A 24,556-nucleotide genomic window follows, 5' to 3' on the forward strand; every position below is an offset into this window, starting at 1 on the left:
AGTGTGCATGGGGGAGGTTGTTTGGGTTTATGCACTGATTGAAAGTGTATCTTGTGTTTTTTCTATGTATATTTAATTTAAAAAATAAAAAAAATGTTAAAAAAAAAAAAAAAATTTTTTTTTTTTTTTAATTTTTTTTTTTTTTTTTTTTAGAACAGGCCCGCGGGCGACTCATCTGGCCCTTACGGGCGACCTGGTGCCCGCGGGCACCGCGTTGGTGACCCCTGCTTTACACACTGATGTCGCTTGTTGATGCAGTACAGCCTGAGGGATCGAAGGTCACGGGCTTAGCTGCTTACGTGCAGTGATTTGTCCAGATTCTCTGAACCCTTTGATGATATTACGGACCGTAGATGGTGAAATCCCTAAATTCCTTGCAATAGCTGGTTGAGAAAGGTTTTTCTTAAACTGTTCAACAATTTGCTCACGCATTTGTTGACCCTCGCCCCATCCTTGTTTGTGAATGACTGAGCATTTCATGGAATCTACTTTTATACCCAATCATGGCACCCACCTGTTCCCAATTTGCCTGTTCACCTGTGGGATGTTCCAAATAAGTGTTTGATGAGCATTCCTCAACTTTATCACCTTGCCACCTTTCCCAACATCTTTGTCACGTGTTGCTGGCATCAAATTCTAAAGTTAATGATTATTTGCAAAAAAAAAAAAGTTTATCAGTTTGAACATCAAATATGTTGTCTTTGTAGCATATCTGGAAGTCCCGACAGTACCATCTTCGGACAAAGATTCAACTCTACAACAGCTGTGTGAAATCAGTCCTCATGTACGGCTCAGAATGCTGGTGAGTGGTTAAAGGAGACATGAATAAAATCAGTGCCTTCAACAATGGGAGCCTTAGAAAAATCTGCCGAATCTTCTGGCCCAACAAAATAACAAACAAGGAGCTGTACACCAAAACAGGATGCAGAGATGTGGTCCGTGAAATAAAACTTAGGCGACTCAGATGGCTAGGCCATGTTCTAAGAATGGACAATGAGAGGATACCAAAGGCAGCGTTAAGATGGACACCACCGGGAAAACGTAAGCCAGGGCGGCCAAAGAACACCTGCCGAAGAACAGTTGAAGGGGAGCTGAAAGAGATGAAGCTTACATGGGGCGAGGCACAGAGACTAGCACAGCAGCGAGATGAATGGCGTCGAGTCGTCGAAGCCTTATTTCCCATCCGGGAAGAAGAGGATTAAGTAAGTAAGTAAGTAGCATATTCAACTGAATATGGGTTGAAAAGGATTTGCAAATCATTGTATTCCGTTTATATTTACATCTAACACAATTTCCCAACTCATATGGAAACAGGGTTTGTACTCCAGTGCGACATACATATGTTTTTTTCCTTCTTTATTGTGCATTTTCGGCCGGTGCGACGTATACTCCGGAGTGACTTATAGTCCGAAAAATACGGTACTTTAATTGTCGCCATGGAGGCGAGGATTAGTGATTTAGAAGTAGCTAAAACACTGCCAACTGAGGCTGGACTTTAGCCGCTAGCTAGCTAGCCATGTCTTAAAGCACCTCTTCCTGAGGGCGTTTCAGTGTTATAACTTCACCTTTATCGTTAGTTTTTAAGCCAAAATGCGTCCGTTCTCCCTTTTCTGTCTACACACTGTGTCTGCTTGTAAGTACTCCGTGATTGTGCACTGCCCAACATGCTCGTCTGCTCGTAAAACCAGCAATGGCACGACGTGACGACGATTGGGTGGCGAGGGACCGTTACTTTTTAGAGGCGGTATAGTACCGAATATGATTCATTAGTATCGCAGTACTTTACCAATACCGGTATACCGTACAGCCCTAGTACTAACCATGAGTTTACCATGAATTGATTTACGTGAACCCCGACTTAAACAAGTTGAAAAACTTATTCGGGTGTTACCATTTAGTGGTCAATTGTACGGAATTTGTACTGTACTGTGCAATCTACTAATAAAAGTTTAAATCACTCAATCAATCAACGATTTTGCACTCTGACCATAATATCCGATCAGTCATACTGGAAATACGCAAAAATTGGAAAGAGATGTGTTGTTTATTATTCACAATCCTCAAGTAATACAAGAACAGATATGTTTGGCTTTTTTTATGCATTCGAAATCGTAAATAAATAGCTAAAAATGTGAATACATGGTGCAGTGCTACGTGCACTATATGTATGTTTAAAGCAAAACATTTGTTATGTTATAAGTTATATTGTAAAACTTACTCATTTTGCTTGGAGCGATGGATGAAGAGCAGAAACTCTATAGACGGTTATACTTCCGGTTTAAGGCATTAAAACAGTAAGTATTTTTACAACACCTGCAATGAGAAAATCAGTCCAAAAGATGGTGCCGTAGCCCAAACAAAACACCATTTCAGTGTTTCTCCCTGTGTTTAATGAAAACTATTAAAAACAAAACATTTGGGCGTTAACAAAGAAAAATCCATAAAATAGCTGCATCGTTTTATAAGCCACAGCGTTCAAAGCTTAGGAAAAGAGTAGCGGATGATAGCCAGGAATTTACAGTGGAATGCATAAAAAACATTTGTGCTTATATCACATAAGGATTGTGAATGACAGGAAGAAGAAACAAGTGCAGTTCCCTTTTAAGACTTAACGTGCGGTTTTTGTTTCATGTTGTGGTAAAGTAGCGTCTGCCGTAGAAAAGAGAATTGATATTTTTGTGTGAAATAAGTAGTCCGGCAACCTGAGCTTTTCATGTATTTATTCTTCTCCCCCGCCAGCTCATAGATTGTCTGAAGAAAACATGACATTTTTCTCAGAAAATGTTCTTATCAGCGTGTTTGGTTGACGGCGTGAAGGCAGTTCAGGTCGGCCAGCATGAAAGTCAAGCTGCGTCTTCTTTGGCTGCAAGGTTGGAAAGTTTGTGTCTGCTCTCCTCATCCCTCTGCTTCTTCTTCATCTTGTGTGATGATTCTCTGCTAAGGTGGTATCCGACCACGAGCTGGTACACCATCACCGCCACCACGGCGCCCACTAAGGGACCACCGATGGGAATGAGGAACCAATAGTTGTTCACGCTGCAGGAGAGATCATGACGTGATTTTTTTTAAAGATAGCACTTGATAGTGTCGAACTCACGTGAAAACTTTGAGGCCCCAGCCGGCGATCGCCGTGAAGATGCGAGGCCCCAGGTCCCGAGCCGGGTTGATGGCGTAGCCCGAGTTGAACCCCATAGACAGGCCGATGGCCGTCACCAAGAAGCCCACGGGGAACGCCTCGAGCCCTTTAGGGACGGAATTGTTGTGCGGGTCAACGATGGCGAGGACGCACGTGACGAGTGATGCCGTTCCGATGACCTGTGATGTGGAACATCAACGTTCTTCACTCACTATGTTTCCATGCACTACATTAATGTAATTTCTGAAATAGTTAGTTTTTTTTGTATTTTCAAGTGTCCATGCACACTCTCTAATGCAGAGCTGGGCAAATATTTTGACTCGAGGGCCACATTGAGAGATTGTGTGTATAAATTATATATACACATTTAGCTGTAAAAATCTGCTGTACAGTATGTGTATTTGGGTCTCTTTTTTTCAGGAACACTATTACCAAAGTCACAATGTCCGATAGAATTCTAAAAAAGTTATGACAGACCACCTCAAAAAAAAGGAAAGGAATTTTACAGTTTTTTACTGAATGGGACTGCCAAAATTTACATATTAACTATGAACAATAAAACACTGAATATTAACAACTAGATATGTCCAATAATGGCTTTTTTGCCGATATCCGATATTCCGATATTGTCCAACTCTTAATTACCGATTCCGATATCAACCGATACCGATATAGACAGTCGTGGAATTAACACATTATTATGCCTAATTTTGTTGTGATGCCCCGCTGGATGCATTAAACAATTTAACAAGGTTTTCCAAAATAAATCAACTCAAGTTATGGAAAAAAATGCCAACATGGCACTGCCATATTTATTATTGAAGTCACAAAGTGCATAATTTTTTTTAACATGCCTCAAAACAGCAGTTTGGAATTTGGCACATGCTCTCCCTGAGAGAGCATGAGGCATGAGGAGTAGAGATATCCGATAATATTGGCCTGCCGATATTATCGGCTGATGAATGCTTTAAAATGTAATATCGGAAATTATCGGTATCGTTTTTTTAAATTATCAGTATCGTTTTTTTGTTTTTTGTTTTTTTAATTAAATCAACATAAAAAACACAAGATACACTCACAATTAGTACACCAACCCAAAAAACCTCCCTCCCCCATTTTCACTCATTCACACTCATTCACACAAAAGGGTTGTTTCTTTCTGTTATTAATATTCTTTTTCCTACATTATATATCAATATATATCAATACAGTCTGCAGGGACTGCTGGTCCACTAATAGTACTAACCTTTAACAGTTAATTTTACTCATTTTCATTAATTACTAGTTTCTATGTAACTGTTTTTATATTGTTTTACTTTCTTTTTTATTCAAGAAAATGTTTTTAATTTATTTATCTTATTTTATTTTAGTAATTTTTTTAAAAAGGACCATATCTTCACTATACCTGGTTGTCCGAATTAGGCATAATAATGTGTTAATTCCACGACGTTGGGGGGGGGGCGGGGTTGAGGTGGGGGTGTAGGGGGTGGCGGGGGGTCCATATTGTAGCATCCCAGAAGAGTTAGTGCTGCAAGGGGTTCTGAGTATTTGTTCTGTTGTGTTTATGTCGTGTTACGGTGCGGATGTTCTCCCGGAATGTGTTTGTCATTCTTGTTTGGTGTGGGTTCACAGTGTGGCGCGTATTTGTAACAGTGTTAAAGTTGTTTATACGGCTACCCTCAGTGTGACTAGAATGGCTGTTGAGCAAGTATGCATGCATTCACTTGTGTGTGTGAAAAGCCGTAGCTATAGTATGTGATTGGGCTGGCACGCAAATGCAGTGCCTTTAAGGCACGCCCCCAATATTGTTGTCTGGGTGGAAATCGGGAGAAATTCGGGAGAATGGTTGCCCCGAGAGATTTTCGGGAGGGGCACTGAAATTCGGGAGTCTCCCGGGAAAATCGGGAGGGTTGGCAAGTATGACTGGGAGACGCAACTGCTCTGTACTTCTCCCTACATCCGTGTACCACTCCGTACAGCGGCGTTTTAAAAAGTCATACATTTTACTTTTTGAAACCGATACCGATCATTTCCGATATTACATTTTAAAGCATTTATCGGCCGATATTATCGGCAGTCCAATGTTATCGGACATCTCTATTAACAACATATGAACATCGCTCCTCTTTTACTTCTCAGACCAATTTACAATCAAGCAAAACACAACAAAAATGTAACAAACAGCAAAATATGAATGCAAAGGGTAATAAACAACTACATTATGAAATATTATCACTTTTATGCAAACATTTTGTTGTAAAAATTGGCTTTCTGCATCTGTTCCTGACACATGCATTTCAGGCTGGTTGCTCTGACACCAAACCCCGCCCACTCTGCTTTGTTCCTCGTCTGAGCTGCTGTGACGTAGATTACCGTAATAACTCGTATAACACTCAAAAGCACAGATTTCAACCACTGAAATACTTTCTATAGTTCAAGACTTACGGTCATTTAAAAACAGCACTTCCCATCATACAGTTTTGATGTTAAATGTCTAAAAAAAACGTAGAACGTCCGGCTGGGCCGTAATTTGCCAAGGTCTGCTCTAATGCGACTATTGGCCTTCGGGGGCCAATAGTTCCCCGAAGTTTTCCGGTTGACCTATGACGTCACACTAGCTATCTGCGGATCCTTACAACTTGTTTTAAGTGATGTCCGCTGTAATATTGCCACAGATTACAAATATTATGTCTATAATGGCTGTGCTGATGTTAAATAGCAGACCGCATCAATAAATGATCTTTGATTGCGCTACGAACTTGATACTACTACCAATAATGTATCGGGGCGGACGCAGGTCCAAAGCAAAGAAAGACCGGCGGCGGAGTTCACGGAAATCATGGAAACAAAACTTTTGAATGTCTCGGAGTTAATTCAAAAGGCTTAGCGGATTGATGGATGGAGTTTATTTGAAGGAAAAGACCGTTCTTGCTATGGTCGATACTGTTCCAGATGAAGGTTGCTTTTGTTCTGGACTATCTTGCCCAGTTGTGTGGAATGCGAAATTATTGTTAATCAGTTTGGAGTGCACAAATACAACGTGAAGAGGTTTGTTCTCTTTCATCTCATTCGTATTTCGTTCGGGACTTCAAATTAAGACAGCATTTGACATTTCCTTAGCTACTTCTGAAATTTATTTTTGTGTACCATCGATGCACTTCCAAATGTGTTCTTTTCATTTTTAAAGCAAATAAAAAGTACCCTCTTCATTACAATTATTGCTACGTTTTTATTGAATGGTATCTGCTTCCAGGTTGTGTCCGGCGCGTTGAGGCTGGTGCATTCGCGATACGAAGGGTCCTTAGAGGAATTATTACAGCGTGTAAGTGGGATAAAACAAACAACATGTTTACTTGACCCACTTCCTGGGAAACTTATCAAGGAACTGTTTGTATTACTAGGTCCATCAGTGTTAAATATTATAAACGTATCACTTTCCTCCGGCACTGTTCCCCTAGCATTCAAAAAAGCGGTTATTCATCCTCTGCTCAAAAGACCTAACCTCGATCCTGACCTCATGGTAAACTACCGACCGGTCTCCCACCTTCCGTTTATTTCCAAAATTCTCGAAAAAATTGTTGCACAGCAGCTAAATGAACACTTAGTGACTAACAATCTCTGAACCTTTTCAATCCGGTTTCAGGGCAAATCACTCTACGGAGACAGCCCTCGCAAAAATGACTAATGATCTATTGCTAACGATGGATTCTGATGCGTCATCTATGTTGCTGCTTCTTGATCTTAGCGCCGCTTTCGATACCGTCGATCATAATATTTTATTAGAGCGTATCAAAACACGTATTGGTATGTCAGACTTAGCCTTGTCTTGGTTTAACTCTTATCTTACTGACAGGATGCAGTGCGTCTCCCATAACAATGTGACCTCGGACTATGTCAAGGTAACGTGCGGAGTTCCCCAGGGTTCGGTTCTTGGCCCTGCACTCTTTAGTATTTACATGCTGCCGCTGGGTGACATCATACGCAGGTACGGTGTTAGCTTTCACTGTTATGCTGATGACACTCAACTCTACATGCCCCTAAAGCTGACCAACACGCCGGATTGTAGTCAGCTGGAGGCGTGTCTTAATGAAATTAAACAATGGATGTCCGCTAACTTTTTGCAACTCAACGCTAAGAAAACGGAAATGCTGATTATCGGTCCTGCTAGACACCAACATCTATTTAATAATACCACCTTAACATTTGACAACCAAACAATTACACAAGGCGACTCGGTAAAGAATCTGGGTATTATCTTCGACCCAACTCTCTCGTTTGAGTCACACATTAAGAGTGTTACTAAAACGGCCTTCTTTCATCTCCGTAATATCGCTAAAATTCGTTCCATCTTGTCCACTAGCGACGCTGAGATCATTATTCATGCGTTCGTTACGTCTCGTCTTGATTACTGTAACGTATTATTTTCGGGTCTCCCTATGTCTAGCATTAAAAGATTACAGTTGGTACAAAATGCGGCTGCAAGGCTTTTGACAAAAACAAGAAAGTTTGATCATATTACGCCTATACTGGCTCACCTGCACTGGCTTCTTGTACACTTAAGATGCGACTTTAAGGTTTTACTACTTACGTATAAAATACTACACGGTTTAGCTCCAGCCTATCTCGCCGATTGTATTGTACCATATGTCCCGACAAGAAATCTACGTTCAAAGAACTCCGGCTTATTATTGATTCCCAGAGCCAAAAAAAAGTCTGCAGGCTATAGAGCATTTTCTCTTCGGGCTCCAGTACTCTGGAATGCCCTCCCGGTAACAGTTAGAGATGCTACCTCAGTAGAAGCATTTAAAGGCCTACTGAAATGAATTTTTTTTATTTAAACGGGGATAGCAGATCTATTCTATGTGTCATACTTGATCATTTCGCGATATTGCCATATTTTTGCTGAAAGGATTTAGTATAGAACAACGACGATAAAGATTGCAACTTTTGGTATCTGATAAAAAAAAGGCTTGCCCCTACCGGAAGTAGCATGACGTAGTCAGTTGAACATATACGCAAAGTTCCCTATTGTTTACAATGATGGCCGCATGAAGTGAGAGAGATTCGGACCGAGAAAGCGACAATTTCCCCATTAATTTGAGCGAGGATGAAAGATTTGTGGATGAGTAAAGTGCAAGTGAAGGACTAGTGGGGAGTTGAAGCTATTCAGATAGGGAAGATGCTGTGAGAGCCGGGGGTGACCTGATATTCAGCTGGGAATGACTACAACAGTAAATAAACACAAGACATATATATACTCTATTAGCCACAACACAACCAGGCTTATATTTAATATGCCACAAATTAATCCTGCATAAAAACACCTGCGTGTTTGTTATGCTAGCTCCTAGCTCCTCTGCTAGCTCCTAGCTCCATAGAACACGCCAATACAATACAAACACCTGATCAACACACACAATCACTCAGCCCAAAAGACCGTTTACCTAACCCAAGGTTCATAAAGCTTATATATTTTTAAAAAGTTACGTACGTGACGCGCACATACGGTCAAGTTATCGAATGTTTAGCAGCCAAGGCTGCATACTCACGGTACCTGATATTCAGCTGGGAATGACTACAACAGTAAATAAACACAAGACATATATATACTCTATTAGCCACAACACAACCAGGCTTATATTTAATATGCCACAAATTAATCCTGCATAATAACACCTGCGTGTTTGTTATGCTACCTCCTAGCTCCTCTGCTAGCTCCTAGCTCCATAGAACACGCCAATACAATTCAAACACCCGATCAACACACACAATCACTCAGCCCAAAAGACCGTTCACCTAACCCAAGGTTCATAAAGTTTATATATTTTTAAAAAGTTACGTACGTGACGCGCACGTAGGTACGGTATGTGTTATGCTAGCTCCTCTGCTAGCTCCTAGCTCCATAGAACACGCCAATACAATTCAAACACATGATCAACACACACAATCACTCAGCCCAAAAGACCGTTCACCTAACTCAAGGTTCATAAAGCTTATATATTTTAAAAAAGTTACGTACATACGCAAAAAAAAGCCAAAGCTGCATACTCACAGTAGCACGTCTGCGTCTTTGTCATCCAAATCAAAGTAATCCTGGTAAGAGTCTGTGTTGTCCCAGTTCCCTACAGGCGTCTGTGTATCCAAATCAAAAGTCCTCCTGGTTAGAGTCTCTGTTATCCGAGTTCTTCCATCTTGACTGCATCTTTCGGGAATGTAAACAAAGAAGCGCCGGCTGTGTACTGTTGTGGCTGACTACGTTCGAAAAATACGTCCATTTCGCACCGACAACTTTCTTCTTTGCTTGCTTGGCTTCCTTCTCCATAATGCAATGAACATGATTGAAACAGATTCACGAACACAGATGTCCAGAATACTGTGGAATTATGAAATGAAAACAGAGCTTTTTCATATCGGCTTCAATGTGGAAGGCATACCCGTGTTCGCCGGGCTACGTCACACGCATACGTCATCCTCAGAGGCGTTTCGAACCGGAAGTTTAGCGGCAAATTTAAAATGTCACTTTATAAGTTAACCCGGCCGTATTGGCATGTGTTATAATGTTAAGATTTCATCATTGATATATAAACTATCAGACTGCGTGGTCGGTAGTAGTGGGTTTCAGTAGGCCTTTAAGTCCCATCTTAAAACTCATTTGTATAATCTAGCCTTTAAATAGACCCCCCTTTTTTTTTAGACCAGTTGATCTGCCGTTTCTTTTCTTCTCTCCTCTTCTCCCCTGTCCTTTGCGAGGGGGAGTTGCATAGGTCCGGTGGCCATGGATGAAGTGCTGGCTGTCCAGAGTCGGGACCCCGGGTGGACCACTAGCCTGTGCATCGGTTGGGTACATCTCTGCGCTGCTGACCCGTCTCCGCTCGGGATGGTTTCCTGTTGGCCCTGCTGTGGACTGGACTCCCGCTGATGTGTTGGATCCACTGTGGACTGGACTTTCACAATGTTATGTCAGACCCACTCGACATCCATTGCTTTCGGTCTCCCCTAGAAGGGGGGGGGGGGGGGTTACCCACATATGCGGTCCTCTCCAAGGTTTCTCATAGTCATTCACCGACGTCCCACTGGGGTGAGTTTTTCCTTGCCCGTATGTGGGCTCTGTACTGAGGATGTCGTTGTGGCTTGTACAGCCCTTTGAGACACTTGTGATTTAGGGCTATATAAATAAACATTGATTGATTGATTGATGGTCCTCTACGGCCGCACACACCCCCTCGAGAGATCTGGTTTCCAATCGTATAATCCAGGTGTGTTGGTCTGACTTTTCAAAAACCAAACACGATCGGATTAAGGTGTTTCCATGGGCTGTAGGAGGCTTATTTAAAGCCGAAGTATTTGAGAAATCAGACTAATTTAGTGCATGGACACGTACTGACTGTTCCTCCTGCTTGAACTGATTCTTTAGTGAGTGAGGTCCTCCTGACCTGGTCTGTGAATCCATTGAGCGCTGAGAGATGTTTGGATGGATACGTGGCAAAAATCCCAGCTGTGGCGTTCTGCCCTACCAGAAGCAACTCTCCATGGCCAAAGTCCCAAATTGCATCTGGAGAAGCCAACGGAAAATACAACTATTGGGGGTGCTTCTTAGGGGAACTGCACATTTTTTGTAATCTTGCCCATTATTCACAACCCTTATATGAGGCAAGAGCTCACGTCTCTCTTTTCTGCATGTTCCAAATAGTGGAAAACTGCTAGCAAGAGGCAGCTAACAATACAAGTAATGGGGGAGTCATTTATTCGGACCCTCAAAAAAAATCATCCGAAAACCTCCAACAACGCTTTGTTTACATGGCATGACCTGCATATTAACTAATGGACATTGTTATTGTAAGAGCTAACACAGAGGAACTGCTTTTTTTGCCGTGGTAAGTTCACAGCACCTTGCTCACAGAGACACTCAGACTGTTTTCTTGGCCACTAAGGAGAGGTAAGTTAGCCTCTGAACTGCTGCTGAGTTGCCCCTGAATTAGGACAATTCATTGCTAGATTATTGTACCATGCCTCACAGAGTTATGATAGAAGACTGTGGCCATAAGCAAATAACGTTGAAATTCCACATTAACCTCTTAAGGCCCAAGCTGTTTGTTTACATGCTTTTTTTTTATTTGTCTTTGCTATTTGGGCTTATTGGACCCTAATTAGAATAAAAAACTAAGAATCATCTTTTTATATGATGCACTTAGTCCATAAGTAACAAATGTGTACTTCATGTTTAGCATACTTGCCAACCTTGAGACCTCCAATATCGGGAGGTGGGTGGGTGGGTGGGGGCGTGGTTGGGGAGGGGGGCGTGGTTGGGGCGTGGCTAAGGGCGTGGTTAAGAGGAGAGTATATTTACAGCTAGAATTCACCAAATCAAGTATTTCATATATATATATATATAATATATATATATATATATATGTATGAAATACTTGACTTTCAGTGAATTCTAGCTATATATATATTTTTATTTTATTTTTTATTTTATTATACATATAAATAAAAGACATACTTGAATTTCAGTGTTCTGCAGGCTATCCAGCGTGGCGAAGTTGGTAGAGTGGCCGTGCCAGCAATCGGAGGGTTGCTGGTTACTGGGGTTCAATCCCCGCCTTCTACCATCCTAGTCACGTCTGTTGTGTCCTTGGGCAAGACACTTCACCCTTTGCTCCTGATGGGTGCTGGTTAGCGCCTTGCATGGCAGCTCCCGCCATCAGTGTGTGAATGTGTGTGTGAATGGGTGAATGTGGAAATACTGTCAAAGCGCTTTGAGTACCTTGAAGGTAGAAAAGCGCTATACAAGTATAACCCATTTATCATTATTTATTTATTTATCCAGTAGGTGGCAGTATTGTCCTGTTTAAGAGTGTCACAACATTGCTGTTTACGGCAGACGAACTGCTTTACGGTAGACTAAACGTGACTGCTGTTGTTGTGTGTTGTTACCCGCGCTGGGAGGACGTTAATGAAACTGCCTAACAATAAACCCACATAAGAAACCAAGAACTCTCTCTCCTTGTTGTGCACTCTACTCTCTAAAAGCTGTAGATGTTATGACGTCATTGGGCAGGCAAGCTGCTGGGAAAGCGGACGTGAGAACGGCTGTCCCCACTCAGGTCCGCATTGAGCTGGAGGGGGCGTGGCCTCCAGCTCCGGCTGAATACCGGGAGTTTGTCGGGAGAAAATCTCTGCCGGGAGGTTGTCGGGAGAGGCGCTGAATACCGGGATTCTCCCGCTAAAAACGGGAGGGTTGGCAAGTATGTGTTTAGTGACATCCTAATTCTCATTTTTACACTTTTTTTTCCAAATTCCATTGTATGTTATACTCTTCTGACACCACCAGGTGGCAGTATAAGTGTCCACATAAGGGCCATAAGACCCCAATTCAGTATTGTACACAATTTTGGAAATGGTGCTGTCCACGCATGTGGCCACTAAGACTTTTCGAGGTTAACCAACTAATTTCAGACCGTAAATCAGTGGATACTGGCTCTCAACTTAGATTCGAATACATTAATCGGAAGACTGAGCAAGATGAGTTTCTCAGCATTTTTTACCAGAATTTTACATGAATTTATTTATGTTGCCGATTAAACGTGTAGTGCCAGTGCTAAATGCTAAGGCAAGGACAATGGCTTAGTGTTTTAATAAAGCCGAAATCTGTTCATCACCCGGTTTCTAAAACATTTAGCTCATCCTCCATATATTCAGGCTCAAAAAGATAAGGTTCTGAATCATCACTTGTCCCAAAGTAGTTGTTGTCGTCTTTCTCAAAATCTGCTTTGATTAGTGGTAGCACACACAGATAATTCTTTGGATGCCGTTGTTTTTATTTAAGTTTAGATCAGGGGATTTTGTTATGAGTTTGTGAAGCTAGTTGAGGCACTCGTGATTAGGAGCTATATTGATACTATTTGTTTGATTGGTTGATTGTTGTTGATGAAAGTAGCGTTTGTTGCTATGTGAAACTAATGTGCCCAGGAAATAAGTTCCGGTAATGCTTGAAATGACGAAAGTACTGAAAATATTACATGTTGTCATTACTGTGTTGTTTAACAATACTACCGTATTTTACGGGCTATAGAGCGCACCAGTATTTAAGCTACACCCACCAAATTTTAGAAGAAAAATATGTTTTTAAGTGCACCGCAGATATATACCGATACAAAATATTTTGTAAATATTTATATACATACCTTCATTGTTTTCAAACGGTGCCTGTAACACGGCAGTACAATGGCTGATTAAACCAAACCGAATTCATCGTCATTGACCCACTAACTGCGGAAGCTAGCTCTCCAATCAGCTAAACAGACCCAATAACTCCACAGAGACGTTTTAGGGATTTACCAAACTGAAACAATACAAAAAGAATGCCGTTGTAAGTTAATACTAACACAGGCACTCGTAAATGTGTTAGCATATTTGCTAATGCTAACAATGCTAGCTTACAGACACTCCTACAGACATCACACATGGGACGGTTTAGTAAGTGTGAATTGTTTTAGTTATATTGTAAAACTTGCAAATGTTGCTTGGAGTGATGAATTAAGAACTCTTGTCAGGTTCAAACATCGATGACATCTATTAAACAAGACAAGAAACAAGGAAATAAACAGAGACATAATTTAATTTGGCTCAATTTGAGGAGAAATGTCTAGTCTGTACTCTTGAACAGTTTCCAGCATGCTCTGACGAAAAAAGGTTTACGTCTCCTCTTTTATTTGGATATTCCCTGTTTACACAACAACAGCTGTTTCTAAAGGACTTGGGGGTATGTAAACAGCCATTGTTTTCGGTCACATTAACACAGGGGTCTCAAACACGCGGCCCGCGGGCCAATTGTGGCCCGGGAGACGTTATTTTGCGGCCCCCACCTTAATATGAAAGTTTAATGTTAGTGCGGCCCGCGAGTTTTAAATGAATGGCGCTTGACAGCGTTGTGTGCGGAGCTGAAGAAATCTACCAATCACGTTGTGGTATGAGGCTCTCGACAATATCGAGGGCGTGCCGTGATGGCACTGTCATCAGTGTCCTCTAGAATCTGTCACCGCATCATCTTTTTCTCCATACTAACAGCGTGCCAGCCCAGACACATGTTGTATGAGGCTTCTAGAGACACACGCAGGTTATTGCAAGACATACTTAAGGAACAGCCATACATGTCACACTGAGGGTGGTCATATTTTATTTTATTTATATTTTAACACTGTTACAAATATGCGCCACACTGTGAACCCACACCAAACAAGAATGACAAACACATTTCGGGAGAACATCCGCACCTAAACACAACATAAACACAACAGAACAAATACCCAGAATCCTTTGCAGCCCTAACTCTTCCGGGCTACAAAAACACCCCCGCTACCCCTAACCCCGCCCAACTCAACCCCCCCCATCTCCCGAATTCGGAGGTCTCAAGGTTGGCAAGTATGCATTGATGTCACTTGCGTAATGCAAGCAGAGAAACATTTTGCCGCTTTTCTATGACACACGCTCTTCCTTCCTCCCTCCCTGCCTCCCTCCCTCGCCCGCCTGCTCGCTCCCGCCCCCGTTGTAAACAGTCCGGGCGGGGAAGACGAGCACTCCGCCGAAGGAGCGAGCGACAATACAAAAGTGTGGTGCACTGGACCCCAGCGCTGATACAGACGTGGTGATGTTAACCCGTTCGGGGCTAATTGTGCTACCGTAACTGTAAACTCCACCCCCCACCCTCCTCCCGTTGGCTCCAGACAGAGACGATTTTTGATGCAATATTTCTTTCACAGGGGCACCCCGACGTGTCTTATTTCATTTCATTTCATTTTTATTTATCTCCTTCATTGATGTGCATCTTTGATCGATAGACAATTATACCTCAATTTTTAAATTATACATTTACACACCAATGCCTGAGAAGGAGCAGGATGAAGAAAAATCTTATATTTTTCTGCCCCCTTCAACATAGTACGTAGTCTTACTTAATGATATCATATAAACAAACAATTACATCCAAATATAACGAAAACAAACAAAAAAACACAAGAAGTGCAAAACTTCATGATGTACAAAACGAACAAAAAAAACAAAATAAGTAGTATACACCTCACAGGATGATACAAAACAAATACAAAACTAGGCAAAAAATAAGTAAAATAATAAATATAAAGCAAAATGTAAACAGTTATGGCTGTCCATATGATCTCATTGTTCTGTCCTTATATATTTTTTCAATTGGAATATATTTTTACAATCTTTTATCTCTTGTAAAGAGAATTCCATAGTTGAACCCCCACCACTGATATACACATTTGTTTTAAAGTTGTCCTTGAATACTGATGTTTGAAATGACCTTTTCTTCTATGCTCTTCATTCTCAGAAGTGATGACAAACATTTTTTGTAAATTTGCTGGTAATGTTTTACTTTTAGCCTTAAACATGACACATAATGTCTGTAACTTTACTAGCTCCTGTAGTTTCAATAAACCCGAATTAATAAATAATATGTTAGTGTGTTTTAAGTAATCTACTTTATGAATAATCCTTATAGCTCTTTTCTGTAGTTGATACAGAGAAAGTTGCGTTGCACAAGGAATACAATTTGAAACGTCATTATACAACTAGACATGCTGAGGAGTATGCAAAATACTAGGGGAGTGAACCGGGTTGCAAATTTTAAAACCAGTCTACTGAGGCAACAAGATTTCGTCAAGAATTGAAATGACCTTTTCTTCTATGCTCTTCATTCTCAGAAGTGATGACAAACATTTTTTGTAAATTTGCTGGTAATGTTTTACTTTTAGCCTTAAACATGACACATAATGTCTGTAACTTTACTAGCTCCTGTAGTTTCAATAAACCAGAATTAATAAATAATATGTTAGTGTGTTTTAAGTAATCTACTTTATGAATAATCCTTATAGCTCTTTTCTGTAGTTGATACAGAGAAAGTTGCGTTGCACAAGGAATACAATTTGAAACGTCATTATACAACTAGACATGCTGAGGAGTATGCAAAATACTAGGGGAGTGAACCGGGTTGCAAATTTTAAAACCAGTCTACTGAGGCAACAAGATTTCGTCAAGAAAGCAAGCGAAAAGAGCGATGCAGCAGTCAAAGCTAGCTACATGGTGAGTGAGATGGTTGCTAGGGCGGGAAAGCCATTCAAAGGAGGTGAATTCATTAAAAAGTGCATGTTAGATTTTTTTTAAGAAATCTTTTCTTGCGGCCCAGCCTCACCCAGTTTCTGCATCCAGTGGCCCCCAGGTAAATTGAGTTTGAGACCCCTGCATTAACACAAAAGAAAAAGATGCCTCGGGCTTGGGCTGTTCCTGGATTGAGCTTGGGCAAGTCTTGGATCACAATAGATAACCCCTCCCGTCTCCTCCCATCGTACACAGCGGAATTTTCCAAGCCTTTGGCTTGGTGCAACAAAGACAGCTTTCATCTGTTCACTGGGAACTCAGAGAACGGAAAGTTTTTTTATCATTTACATACAATTTTTCTGACAAACTCCTTCGAGCAAAAACGCCATGGACGGTCATACTTGCGGTTCAAAGCACGAAACAGGGCACATTTTCCACGTGCAGCACCTGCAGTGAGCAAACTCGTCCAAAAGATGGTGCCATAGCACAAACAATAACACACCATTTCAGTGTCTCTGTCGGTGTAATATGAAAACTATTTGTTGAACACATTCATTATTGAAGAAAAATCCATAAATTAGCCGCACCATTTTAAAGCGTTAAAAAAAGTAGCAACTTATAGCCTGAAAATACGATAATTACATTCACATTCACAGTATGTATATGAAATGTTGTTGGATGTTTTTTTAGAGGGTTTTATAGACAGAATATGTCAATTTCCACCAGCTGCATTGTTAGCTGCCTCTTGCTAACAGTTTTAGACTATTTACAACATAAGGAAAAGAGAAAGGTACATGTTCTTGTCTCACATAAGGATTGTTGATGATGGGCAAAATTCTAAAAAAAAAAAATAGTGCAGTTCTTTAACGTGCGGTCCTTTTGTGTAGCTTAGGCTCATGGATCTTTTAATGAATGGGAGTATTCTTACCAAAATATACACAGAATACCACAGCGGCTGCCAGGAACGCTCCCAAAGTCTGGAAGAAGAAGAACAAGGGGAACTTCCTCCAAGGCTCTCTGCCGAGCAAACACAGCGCAAAGGTCACAGCTGGGTTGAGGTGTCCACCTAGAGGCATGAAGAATAATAAGCGCCTTAGTGCTGCACATAAAACAAGCGGTTTCTCGTTTTTGGTTATACGTTCCTCGCGGCGCGCCCGCTTCTGAGGCGTGAAACCCCGCTCACGGGTCGCCATCGCCACATGATGAGAGGCGCCTTTATTGCGGGATGCTCCGAGGCCGCGAGCGAGGAAACAACTCGTTAGAGCACAAGCAGGCGTTTGTAGTGTCTGTACTTTTGACGATAGCGTCTCTCCTTTCAATTACAGGCGGCGCGGTTTTCCCAGCAAAGAGATGGTAAAGTGACACCTCTCTCGGCATGCGTCTTTGAAATGCTTCATTTCTTCCTCTAGCCCCTCCTCTGCCTCCGCCGAGGCTCGCTCGCTCGCTGTCGGTGCGTGAGCGAAGCCATCAAGGTGGTAAATACTGCACTTCACCAAACTGCCAGTTTAGCCTTCGCTGATATTTGGGCTCTGTCAAGCCATCGGTGATAATGACTCGCCTCAGGAAATGAGTGATGGCTACTTTGTGACAATGATGCTAATGTTTACCTCGCATTAGACTACAAACACATTTCTTCGGCACCTGCTGCTTCAACAGCTGGTAACCATGGCAACTTTAGGTCCACGGTGCAAGCGAGAGAACGCTTCCACAGGCTTACTTGGATCCAAATGTGCCCACTGCACCTGCCTTCTTTCCGGCCTTTTTTTTGTTTTTTTTTAGCCAGCAGCCTATTAACGATTCGAAGCAATGCCTTTTTTAGTTGAAAACGTATATATTTGCCTGTGTAAATGGACCACAATATTGGAATGTGAATGGGCGCACATGTTTTCTTTGTGTGTGAGTGAGTGGGCAGACAATTACGTCATGTGTGCATGTGTGAACGGGCAGATGTTAGCATTATGTTTATTTGAATGGACATGCAAAACGATTAGGGATGGGCGTGTCATGAACGAACCATTCAAAATCACTTTTTTTTCCTCGTCACCATTAAGCGGTTCAATGAATTAGCCCCGCTATGCTAGCTAAATTAAAAAAGGAAATGAGGTAATTATTTTTATACAACCGCTATACTAACTGCAGCAAACAAACAGAAATATGTTTTTTCTCAAATAGTCGGGTGGGTGCCACATGGAACATGCTTTATCAGTATCATGCAGTATCATGCAGTATCATGTGTCAAACCCCATTTCGAAAAGCTGTGCTCTACAAAATGTGCTCATTGCAGACCTTAACCCCGAGTTCCTCACATGGATTTAAAAAAAATCAGCGCAAATTGTTTGTTTTAATTTTTTTGTTGGCTAAAGTGTTTTATATATTGTGCTTTCAGTTTTGATTGATTTTGGCAGCGCCAGTGGACCAATGCGGTAGTGTTTTGCCTGAAGGAAGACCACATTTCCCACGAGGACTAGCGCATATAGTGTCAAACTGACATGTCCCCTGTAATATATGTAATATAATAACATAATATAAAAATAAATATATATTACATGTATGTTATATTTTATATTGCTACTGTGGTACATTTTTAGTCTACATAATACCTGCATTATCCTTTCCATCCTTACCCATTCCATCCTTTGAAACTGAGCTACTGTGTGGAACAATTTCCCTTGTGGATCAATAAAGTTTGTGTCAGGTTCAAACACTGATGACATCTATTAAACAAGACAAGAAGCAAGGAATTAAACAGTGACAGAATTAATAAATTTGGCTCAATTGAGGAGAGACGCCTGGGCTGTACTCTTGTACAGTCTCCAGCACGCTCTGGCGAAAGATTGTACGCCTCCTCTTTTATTTGGACTTTCCCTGATTACATGGCAACAGCTGTTTCTAAGGGACGGGGGTCGTAAACAGCCATCACCTTTGATTAAAACAGTTCAAAGAAAAGGTCATAAAACAGTTCAAAGAAGAGGTCGCCTGGAGGGAGGTCGGGCCCTGCTTCCTGTTCGCTTTGTAGTTCTTGGGTCAAGACAATATCTTTCTGTTGATTACAATACATAAAAGAAACAGAACACCTCCATGTTGCTTCCCATCCTACACATTGAAGTTTTACAAGCCTTCTGCTTGGTAGGATTAAAGACAGCTTTTGTCCTCTCGCCAGGAACTCATTGAAACACAAAGTTTTGTGATAACTTAGATAGACTTTGACAAACTGTTAGAATAATTGTAAGTAATATTGGCACACATTACAAATAGTACGTCTCTATGCTGACGATGTTAAATAGCAGACACTATCAAGAAATGATCTTGGGTTGCGCTCCAAACAAGACGCCACTACCAAGAATGTGTCGGGGTGGATGCAGGTCCAAAACAAAGAAAGACATGGCGGGAGAGTTTTTTCGAATGAAGTAGTGTTGAATTGCGAACTATCAAGCTGATGGCTATTTATTGCTGCAACACATATTTCCGATGGCTAACATTAGCATTATCAGTTAGAATTGAGCATCGAAACTCACTTACTAGTTTAGCAGGAACAGAGCGAAGGCAGCATCGGTCTGAAAACACTAGCGGGGGGTGTATATTGTAGCGTCCCGGAAGAGTTAGTGCTGCAAGGGGTTCTGGGTATTTCTTCTGTTGTGTTTATGTTGTGTTACGATGCGGATGTTCTCCCGAAATGTGTTTGTCATTCTTGTTTGGTGTGGGTTCACAGTTTGGCACATATTTGTAACAGTGTTAAAGTTGATTATACGGACACCCTCAGTGTGACCTGTATGGCTGTTGACCAAGTATGCATTGCATTCACTTGTGTGTTAGTGATGGGATCGGCAGTTCTTTTGACTGTACTGAATCACTAGAATCAGTTCCTTAAAATGATTCGTTCACCGAATCCCCCCCCCCCCCCGTTTTAAAAGTCATACATTTTACTTTTTGAAACCGATACCAATAGTTCCCGATATTACACTTTAAAGCATTTATCGGCCGATAATATCGGACTTCGGATATATCTCTAGTTTCGAGTGATTTTATTTTATTTGTTATGGCGAAAAACTGTAATTAAAACCGAAATTTTTGGTGGTGGGTCAGCATCGGGAAGGACGTGACCGCAAGCGTCATGCGTGCCGGCCGAGTCACGTGAACCCCGTGGTGCTTTAATGTTTGGGTTGGGATATTGGTGATTTCTGACAGACCAAAGTTAAAATAGCAGATGGATAAATGTAAAAGATCAAACAATGCAAGACTGATGTCATGAACGAATCATTGTCTGAGCCTGTATTGTCTATGTTATAGCTAGTTGTTGTGTTATAATATTGCACCGTTAAATCTAATTGTAACGTTCCGCTATTGTTCGGATTGCTATTGTATTTAGTTTTCAACTTGTCCAGACTGAGGATTCACGTTGAAGAAGAGAGGCTTACTTTGCAAAATATGTAGTAACGTACATAGTAATCATATTCAGGCGTGTTGTGCAATTGTCATGTGAGATTCTGCGCATGCGCTTTGTGAGGAGTGAATCAAAAGTAAGTGATCCATGGGTTTAGTCCGGGGGTCAGCAACCCGCGGCTCTCGAGCCGCATGTGGCTCTTTAGCACCGCCCCAGTGGCTCCATGGAGCTTTTCCAAAAATTAAAAAATATATTTGTTGTTTTAATGTTTCTGTAGGAGGACAAACATAACACAAACCTTCCTAATTGTTAGAAAGCCCACTGTTTAATATGTTTGTGTTTATGCTTCACTGATGACAGTATTTGGCCAGTGCCGTTTTGTCCTACTAATTTTGGCAGTCCTTGAACTCACCGTAGTTTCTTTACGTGTACAACTTTCTCCGTTGCTGCCACAGAAAGACGTGTTTTATGGCACTCCTTCCTTATTTGTCACAATTTGTCCACCAAACGTTTCATGCTGTGCGTGAATGCACAAAGGTGAGCTTTGTTGATGTTGACTTGCGTAGAGTGCTAATAATCCATGCTAACATGCTATTTAGGCTAGCTGTGTGAACATATTGCATCATTACGCCTCTTTTGTAGATATATTTGAGTTCATTTAATTTCCTTCACTTATGTCCTCTGTGTATTTAATTTATATTTGCATGCCTCATGACACAATATCTGCATGTATTATTGGCTGCATTTCTGATTGTGTGCCATGTTGTTGCAGACCACAGCAAACGTTACCCAGCCTGCAAAGATTGTAATAAATCCATTAGAAGAAGACAGCCTGTCCTTTCCTTTAACTTGGACACACACATCTATATCTTTGGCAGTTTTAAGCCAGTAATTTCCAGGAGTTATCTAACCCTCTGAGACACTTACTTAATGTGTTGCCTTCACTACAAGGCTTTTAACTTTTTGCGACTCCAGACAGATTTGTTTTTTGTATTTTTGGTCAAATATGGCTCTTTCAACATGTTGGGTTGCCGACCCCTGGTTTAGTCGTTTACCATCACTAAAACAAATGTTTGTCATATGTGGGCCTGGGAATGAATATACAGATGTTGCAGCTTCTGTGTATGCGAGTGGACTGACAAACATGTTTTTATTTTACACGTGACACGTGTGTAAATGGACAAACAGACTTGTGATTGGTAGGGTTAGATTTGAATTGTTTGAATTTGAATGATTCCCGATTCCTCATTTAAATTCAAGTTCCTAAAGATTCTCAGTTCCGATTCTTAAAATAGGCATGGTCATCATGAAAGACTTAGACTAGACTTAAAATTCCTTTTTATTGTCATTCAAATTTGAACTTTACAGCACAGATAAGAACAACATTTTGTTACATAAGCTCATGGTAATGCAGGATAAAAAAGCAATAAGGTGCATATATAAATAAATAAATAAATACATATATATAAATAATATATAAATATATATATAAAATAAGTAAATATATATATAAAATAAATAAATATATATAAATAAATAAATAGATTACTGTACGGATAAATATATTGCACTTTTTCACATGCGTTCACGTTTATGGATGAATGTTATATTGTCTTTTTTATTCCAGCGAGTTAATCCATTTTGGGGGGAGTTGAGGGGATAATTCAATTATGATGCGTTCAAGAGTCTTACGGCCTGAGGGAAGAAGCTGTTACAGAACCTGGAGGTTCTGCTTCAGAGGCTGCGGAACCTCTTTCTAGAGTCCATTAGTGAAAACAGTCCTTGGTGGGGGTGGGAGGAGTCTTTGCAGATTTTCTGAGCCCTGGTCAGGCAGCGGCTTTTTGCGATCTCCTGGATAGGAGGAAGAGGAGTCCTGATGATCTTTTCCGCCGTCCTCACCACTCTCTGGAGAGACTTACAGTCTGAGGCATTGCAGGCTCCAGTCCAGACAGATGCTGTTGGTCAGCAGGCTCTCTATAGTGCCTCTGTAGAATGTGGTGAGAATGGGGGGAGGGAGCTGTTCTCTTTTCATCCGACGCAAAAAGTGCATGCGCTGCTGAGCTCTTTTTACAAGAGCTCCGGTGTGTAGGGACCAGGTTATATTGTCAGTTATCTGCACCCCCAGGAACTTGGTGCTGCTTACTATATCCACCGCTGTGCCGTTGATGTAGAGTGGAGCGTGGCTGGACTGGTGCTTCCTGAAGTCAACGATGATCTCCTTGGTCTTGTTGACATTCAGGACCAGGTTGTTGGTTCTGCATACTTCACAATGTGGTTGGTAGTGGACCTGGCGCAGCAGTCATGGGTCATCAACGTGAACAGCAGCGGACTCAGGACGCAGCCCTGGGGGGAGCCGGTGCTCAGGGAGATGGCACTGGAGGTGTTGTTGCCCACTCTCACAGATTGGGGTCTGTCTGTGAGGAAGTCAAGCAGCCAGTTTGCATGGTTGAAAGGAGGGTGCTAACCAGAGTAATTTTTGGATGAAATTTCCCCTTTTATTAAGTAGGCAAAAATGTTCCCTTCAAAAGCAAGAACCTAAAATATTGACATTCTGATTGATAAAAATAACTCAAACTAAAATTAAAAAGACACTATTGAACGATATTCTCTAATTTTTTTAATAGACTTGCCTCCTCTTTTCTCTGGGGTGTTTTGGTGTTGATGTTATTGCAATATCCTGTGAAGTGTTTATTTTTGAAAACCTCATGAAAAAACATTTACCGCACACATATTCTGTGTTTATGTGTTCGGCCGTCTGATGCTGCAGACACTCAAAGATGTTACTGCGCCTTTTTTCTCCTGAAAGCTACTTTTACATAATGAAATACTCAGAGAGCTACTCATTTTTGAAACATTTATTCATAAAGCTTATTTCAACCCAAACAAAGGGAAAATGCTTTCAGAAGATCCTCTGGCCTTAGTCTCTCTGATTGGTCAAAAGCCCCTCAGGGCACCATGTTTGCTACCAACTTTGAAACCGAGCTGGTCCTACTCTCTCTATACACAGCTGTGGGTGCAATACCGGGGCGGGGGTTGCGTGGGACCCCAGGTAACATGATGTATCATGCTTCAAACCCTGTGCACTGAACAGCATGCTCGTTGTAGCCATTAATCCTGACTTCCTCATTTTTATATACTGTGACCCTGAGTTAATGTTGCTGATGAATTTGAATGTATTTTTATGTATTGAGTTGTTTTATTCCAGTATTAAGTGGTTCAAGTCAGTCAAAACATTTTTGTTATTATTATTAATAGGATTTTATTTTTTTTTACATTTCAGGCAAAATGGATTCACTTTCCTGTTATACACTAAGACAATGTTAACTGTGAGGATTTCGCATGGCTGCGGCGGTCATGACCCCGAGATGCAGGAAACAGGAGAATGATGTGCAGGTAAGAGTCTTTTAATATACTCACAAATAGGGAGAAGCAGGAACCACAACCAGAATTGAAGTGACTGATCGTCACAGTTAACAAAGTTATTCTTTGTTGTAAGTTGATCTATATTTTTTCATCTTTTTTTGGAATTTCTGTAATAAGGATGCAATGTTATGCAGAGGTTTACTTATAACAGTTTTATAGACAATTTTTTTTTTATACTATTTTTAGTCGTGGCAGAGAGTGGGGGTCGGGGGGTGCAAACTGTCTACTTCTAAACATTTGATTTTAGTATGAAAAAAATAACATTAACACACACAGAAGTACCGATAATTGGTGAAATCGGTTCCAAAGTACACACTGCAAAAAGTCAGTGTTCAAAAACAAGAAAAAACAAAACAAAAATTAGGGGTATTTTATTTGAACTAAGCAACATTATCTGCCAATAGAACAAGACAATTTGGCTTGTCAAGACTTTCCAAAACAAGTAAAATTAGCTAACCTCAATGAACCCAAAAATACCTTAAAATTAGTATATTCTC

General features: G+C 41.0%; 1 protein-coding gene across 1 annotated transcript in view; it reads right to left on the reverse strand.

The window, feature by feature from the left end:
• Positions 1 to 2,843: 2,843 nt before the first annotated feature.
• The window catches only part of LOC133656051 (aquaporin-3-like), a 42,808-nt gene continuing 21,095 nt past the window's right edge, over positions 2,844 to 24,556 (reverse strand). The window contains exons 3-6 of the mRNA XM_062056838.1: positions 17,184 to 17,321; positions 10,570 to 10,688; positions 3,098 to 3,315; positions 2,844 to 3,036 (exon numbers count right to left, since the gene is read on the reverse strand). Of these exons, the coding sequence (XP_061912822.1) occupies positions 2,844 to 3,036; positions 3,098 to 3,315; positions 10,570 to 10,688; positions 17,184 to 17,321 (668 nt within the window). The remainder of the gene's footprint in view (positions 3,037 to 3,097; positions 3,316 to 10,569; positions 10,689 to 17,183; positions 17,322 to 24,556) is intronic.

The sequence above is a fragment of the Entelurus aequoreus genome, linkage group LG08 (assembly GCF_033978785.1).
Source record: "Entelurus aequoreus isolate RoL-2023_Sb linkage group LG08, RoL_Eaeq_v1.1, whole genome shotgun sequence".
NCBI lineage: Eukaryota > Metazoa > Chordata > Actinopteri > Syngnathiformes > Syngnathidae > Entelurus > Entelurus aequoreus.